We start from the raw sequence: 5,000 nt of genomic DNA on the forward strand, positions 1-5,000 counted from the left end.
GACCCCGAGTCCCCATGGGCACTCCATTTAGGCTGTCACAAGGGCCCTCACACACAATCAGAGGGGCCCCTCACACACCGTCACAGGGGGCCCCTCACACAGCATCACAGGGGCCCTTGTCACCGTCACAGGGGCCCCCTCACACAACATCATAGGGGCCCCTGGCGCCTGACGCCCGTGGAACACAGAGTTTAGGAGCAGAGCAACAGCTTGAGGAGATCAAGAGTCCAAGAGAGAGTCTCAGTGGGTAGTGGTGAGAGAGAGAGAGAGAGAGAGAGAGAGAGAGAGAGAGAGAGAGAGAGAGAGAGAGAGAGAGAGAGAGAGAGAGAGAGAGGGGGGGGGGGGAGAGAGGGAGAGAGAGAGAGAGATTAAGAACAAACACATCTTAGTGAAACAGGGAGAGGAGACGGGGATGACCAGGGGCCCTCCCCACGTGTGACTACAGGCCGGCGCTCTAACTCTGCCTTCGATGCGTTCCAGATGGGCTCCTACTTCGGCTACGCTGTGGCCGTGACCGACATCAACAGTGACGGGTGAGCGGGGGGATCAAGGTGTAACAAGTCTCATTTCAGTAGAAGGGGGAGGGTGGGAGAATGTCTCTTTAAGAAGGGAAAGATGGAAAAAATAAAAAGAAGTGAGGCACGAAGAGGCTGCTCCCTAAACTCATTCCCCGACTCCGAGTCGGGATGGAAGGAGTCTCACAATTCACGCCATGACCTTTTGGCCCTCCTCATTTTGTTCTCCTCTATCGTTTTCTCTTTTTACTCCTTTTCCTCCTCTTCCTCTTCTTGAACTCATCTCCTCCTCCTCTCCTCTTCTTCCTGCTCTCCTCTCCTCCTCATCACCTCCTCTCCTCTCCTTCTCCTCCTCATCACCTCCCCTCCTTTCCTCTACCTCTTCTTCCTGCTCTCCTCTCCTTCTCCTCCTCATCACCTCCTCTCCTCTCCTCCTCCTCCTCCTCCTCCTCCTCTCCTCCTCTCCTCTCCTCCTCCTCCTCCTCTCCTCCTCCTCCTCTCCTCTCCTCCTCCTCCTCCTCTCCTCTCCTCCTCTCCTCCTCTCCTCTCCTCCTCTCCTCCTCCTCTCCTCCTCCTCTCCTCCTCTCCTCTCCTCCTCCTCCTCTCCTCCTGGTCCCCAGTCTTGACGACCTGGTGGTTGGGGCCCCTATGTTCATGCGTCGGGAGCCAGATGGCCGTCTGCAGGAGCTGGGCCGCGTCTATGTTTACCTTCAGAGGGCCCCCCTGCTGCTGACCAGCCTACCCCCTCTGAGTGGCCCTGGGCCCTTCAGCCGCTTCGGGAGCTCTCTGGCCCCCCTGGGGGACCTCGACCAAGACGGCTTCAACGGTAGGTGGAGGAGAACCTGGTCGACACGCCTCTTTATGGTTAAGGGACAGGGTTCAGGCCCCCCTCTTTATGGTTAAGGGACCAGGGTTCAGGCCCCCCTCTTTATGGTTAAGGGACAGGGCTCAGGCCCCCCTCTTTATAGTTAAGGGACAGGGTTCAGGCCCCCCTCTTTATGGTTAAGGGACAGGGTTCAGGCCCCCCTCTTTATAGTTAAGGGACAGGGTTCAGGCCCCCCTCTTTATAGTAAAGGGACAGGGTTCAGGCCCCCCTCTTTATAGTTAAGGGACAGGGTTCAGGCCCCCCTCTTTATAGTTAAGGGACAGGGTTCAGGCCCCCCTCTTTATAGTTAAGGGACAGGGTTCAGGCCCCCCTCTTTATAGTTAAGGGACCAGGGTTCAGGCCCCCCTCTTTATAGTTAAGGGACAGGGTTCAGGCCCCCCTCTTTATAGTTAAGGGACAGGGTTCAGGCCCCCCTCTTTATAGTTAAGGGACAGGGGTAAGGCCCCCTCTCTTTATAGTTAAGGGACCAGGCATGCTTCTTTATGCCTGCTTTAATATAGATATTAGTGGGTCCCTAATACAGTATTTGAAGCCGTTCCTGAAATTCAGCCGTGGTGCAGAATTACAGCCACTTTGAGCCAGTCGCACATTGAGCTTTCCCCAAACGCGCCGTGTCGGTGTCTGTAGCTTTAATGCAAATGAGGAGGAGAGAGGCGGGTCAAGGAGGAGGGTGGGGGTGTGGCCCTGAGCAGCTTGCAGCCACGGTACCATGCGCTCTGTTTACAGTGGATGTATCGCAATGGCGAGGCGCACACAGCCTTTAGCCGTGTTCTGTAAATATTCTAGAAGACACGGGAGTCCTGGAGCTCTATATCTAAATAATACGTGGTATGCGCCATAACACCAACAGCAAACACTTGCGTTACAGTGTGTGTAATCACACACACGCACACATGTGGCGCTCGCACGGTCGTGTCTCATTGGCGGGCCAAATTCTCTGGGCGGGCAAGGCAGAGAAAGGGGATGAGCTTAGATCCTTTATGACGACGTATGTGACCACATTCCAAATCAGCACGCTTGAGCCTCCAATTTTTCAAAGGCGAGCAGATCACCTAGTGCTCCTTTTACACCGAACGCAAGTTTTAGCCACTGGGGGACAATAGGCAGGCTAGGGGAACTCATATTTATGTTAGAAGATAAAAAAACCTCATAAAACCTCATAAAGTGAGATTTTCATGCCATGGGACCTTTAATATTAACCGTTCATTTTGGTGTGTATACTTATTTTTTGTATTCTGTATTTTTGTATCTGTATCCTCTGTTTGTAGTATTGTTATTATTATGTTTGTGTCATGAGTTATGTGTCAGGCCTCTGAATGACGTTGTGTGACAGACATGGCGGTGGGCTGTCCCTACGGAGGAGAAGACCAGCAGGGATTGGTTCTTATTTACAACGGATACCAAGGGGGCCTCCGAGACACGCCCACTCAGACCCTCTCTGGAAAATGGGCTTCCACTTCTTTCCCCGCCAGCTTCGGCTACGCCGTCCGTGGCAACGCAGACCTTGATCAAAATGGCTACCCAGGTACCTTTTTAAAAGATTATGTAACAAACAAAAGGTTTTCATTCCTCGTTCTAACTCCCCGTCCTACTCCCTGTAGATTTCATCGTGGGTGCCTTTGGGGCGGACAAGGCAGTGCTGTACAGGTGTGTGAACCAAAAACACCTAACACACACACGCTCATCCAGCCTTCCAGTATTCCCAATGAGTTCTGATTTTCCTAGAATGCTCTGTTTTGTTTTCATTAGGGCCCGGCCAATAGTAAACGCCAGTGCGTCCCTCACGGTTCTTCCCCACATGTTCAACCCAGAGGAGAAGACCTGCCAGGTGTTTGATGGAAACGACACCTTCGCCACATCCTGGTACAGACCTTCATTACATCTGTTATTATGGCTCCATCTCTTATGTTTAATTCACTGTGCCCTGGGGTGAAATGATGGGTAGATATACAACACCTGCCGCTTTAAGAGCTCCGTCAGTAAGAGACTGATCTTTAAGAGCTCCGTCAGTAGGAGACTGATCTTTAAGAGCTCAGTCAGTAGGAGAATGATCTTTAAGAGCTCCGTCAGTAGGAGACTGATCTTTAAGAGCTCAGTCAGTAGGAGACTGATCTTTAAGAGCTCTGTCAGTAGGAGACTGATCTTTAAGAGCTTTGTCAGTAGGTGACTGATCTTTAAGAGCTCAGTCAGTAGGAGACTGATCTTTAAGAGCTCAGTCAGTAGGAGACTGATCTTTAAGAGCTCCGTCAGTAGGAGGCTGATCTTTAAGAGCTCAGTCAGTAGGAGACTGATCTTTAAGAGCTCCGTCAGTAGGAGACTGATCTTTAAGAGCTCCGTCAGTAAGAGACTGATCTTAAAGAGCTCCGTCAGTAGGAGACTGATCTTGAAGAGCTCCGTCAGTAGGAGACTGATCTTTAAGAGCTCTGTCAGTAAGAGACTGATCTTTAAGATCTCTGTCAGTAGGAGAGTGATGTTTAAGAGCTCTGTCAGTAAGAGACTGATCTTTAAGAGCTCTGTCAGTAAGAGACTGATATTTAAGAGCTCTGTCATTAGGAGACTGATCTTTAAGAGCTCTGTCAGTAGGAGAGTGATCTTTATGAGCTCTGTCAGTAGGAGACTGATCTCTAAGAGCTCCGTCAGTAGGAGACTGATCTTTAAGAGCTCTGTCAGTAGGAGAGTGATCTCTAAGAGCTCTGTCAGTAGGAGGGTGATCTCTAAGAGCTCTCCACTTTAAGAGCTCTCAATGTAAGGGAGTCCCTACGGTCTGCAGTTGCTGATGTCATCTTCGTTTAATTTAGAATTTTCCAATGCTCCAAATTAAAATGTCGATTGTGTGGATTTTTTAAAAACTTTCCAGGTTCCCATCCAGGAAGAAAACTTATTTCTAGAGCCAGTAAAGCTAATTTATCCCCTCTGCCTGATGAGCTTTTTCTGCAACCTCAGTCTAAACGTACAGTTTAGACGGAACTCTTTGAGTGAGGGGGGGGAACGGCCAAATGGCCGGTACGTCAGAAGGTACAAGAGCACATTGTGTAGTTCTCTGTGGGTTCGGGTTTGGGTTGTCTTGGAAACTAGAAACGGCTCAAGGTTGAGTGTAAAGTGAAACGTTTGAGTGAGAAAATGTCTGCCTATCTGTCTGACTGGCTGTCTGCCTGCCTACATGTCTGCCTGTCTACCTGTCTGCTTGGCTGTCTTCAATACTGAGCCATGAGTGTGCATGTACTTGCGTTTGTGTGAGTCTGTGTGTATGTAAAGATGGCTTCATAATGAATGTGTGTTAAAGTCCTGATGTGATCATGTCTTCCATCTGCAGCATTGAGCTCAACTTTTGTCTGGCAGCTGATGGGAAACACCTCCCCTCTAATATAGGTGAGACACACACACACACACACACACACACCACACACACACCAGACACAAACGCTCACACCTTACCTGGGCTGAAGCCCCAGGGCCTACGACGATCAGTGGCCTATCAAGAGCTGCAGTATTATTATTATTATTTTTAATATACTTGCTCATGATATGCCCCCCGATCGGCGTAGGCCCAAAACAATGTGATTTCGTGGGGCCTACAAAGATCATAGGCCTATCACGAG

General features: G+C 50.1%; 1 protein-coding gene across 3 annotated transcripts in view; it reads left to right on the top strand.

Moving 5' to 3' along the window:
* Window positions 1-5,000, top strand: part of LOC307079196 (integrin alpha-5-like) — a 34,643-nt gene that overhangs the window by 11,154 nt on the left and 18,489 nt on the right. For all 3 annotated transcript variants that reach the window (XM_079741338.1, XM_079741339.1, XM_079741340.1), the window contains exons 11-16: window positions 481-533; window positions 1,136-1,341; window positions 2,735-2,926; window positions 3,003-3,048; window positions 3,151-3,264; window positions 4,715-4,770. In XM_079741338.1, coding sequence (XP_079597464.1) covers window positions 481-533; window positions 1,136-1,341; window positions 2,735-2,926; window positions 3,003-3,048; window positions 3,151-3,264; window positions 4,715-4,770 — 667 coding nt within the window. The remainder of the gene's footprint in view (window positions 1-480; window positions 534-1,135; window positions 1,342-2,734; window positions 2,927-3,002; window positions 3,049-3,150; window positions 3,265-4,714; window positions 4,771-5,000) is intronic.

This window comes from Pollachius pollachius (assembly GCF_949987615.1).
Source record: "Pollachius pollachius genome assembly, chromosome: 8".
Taxonomy (NCBI): domain Eukaryota; kingdom Metazoa; phylum Chordata; class Actinopteri; order Gadiformes; family Gadidae; genus Pollachius; species Pollachius pollachius.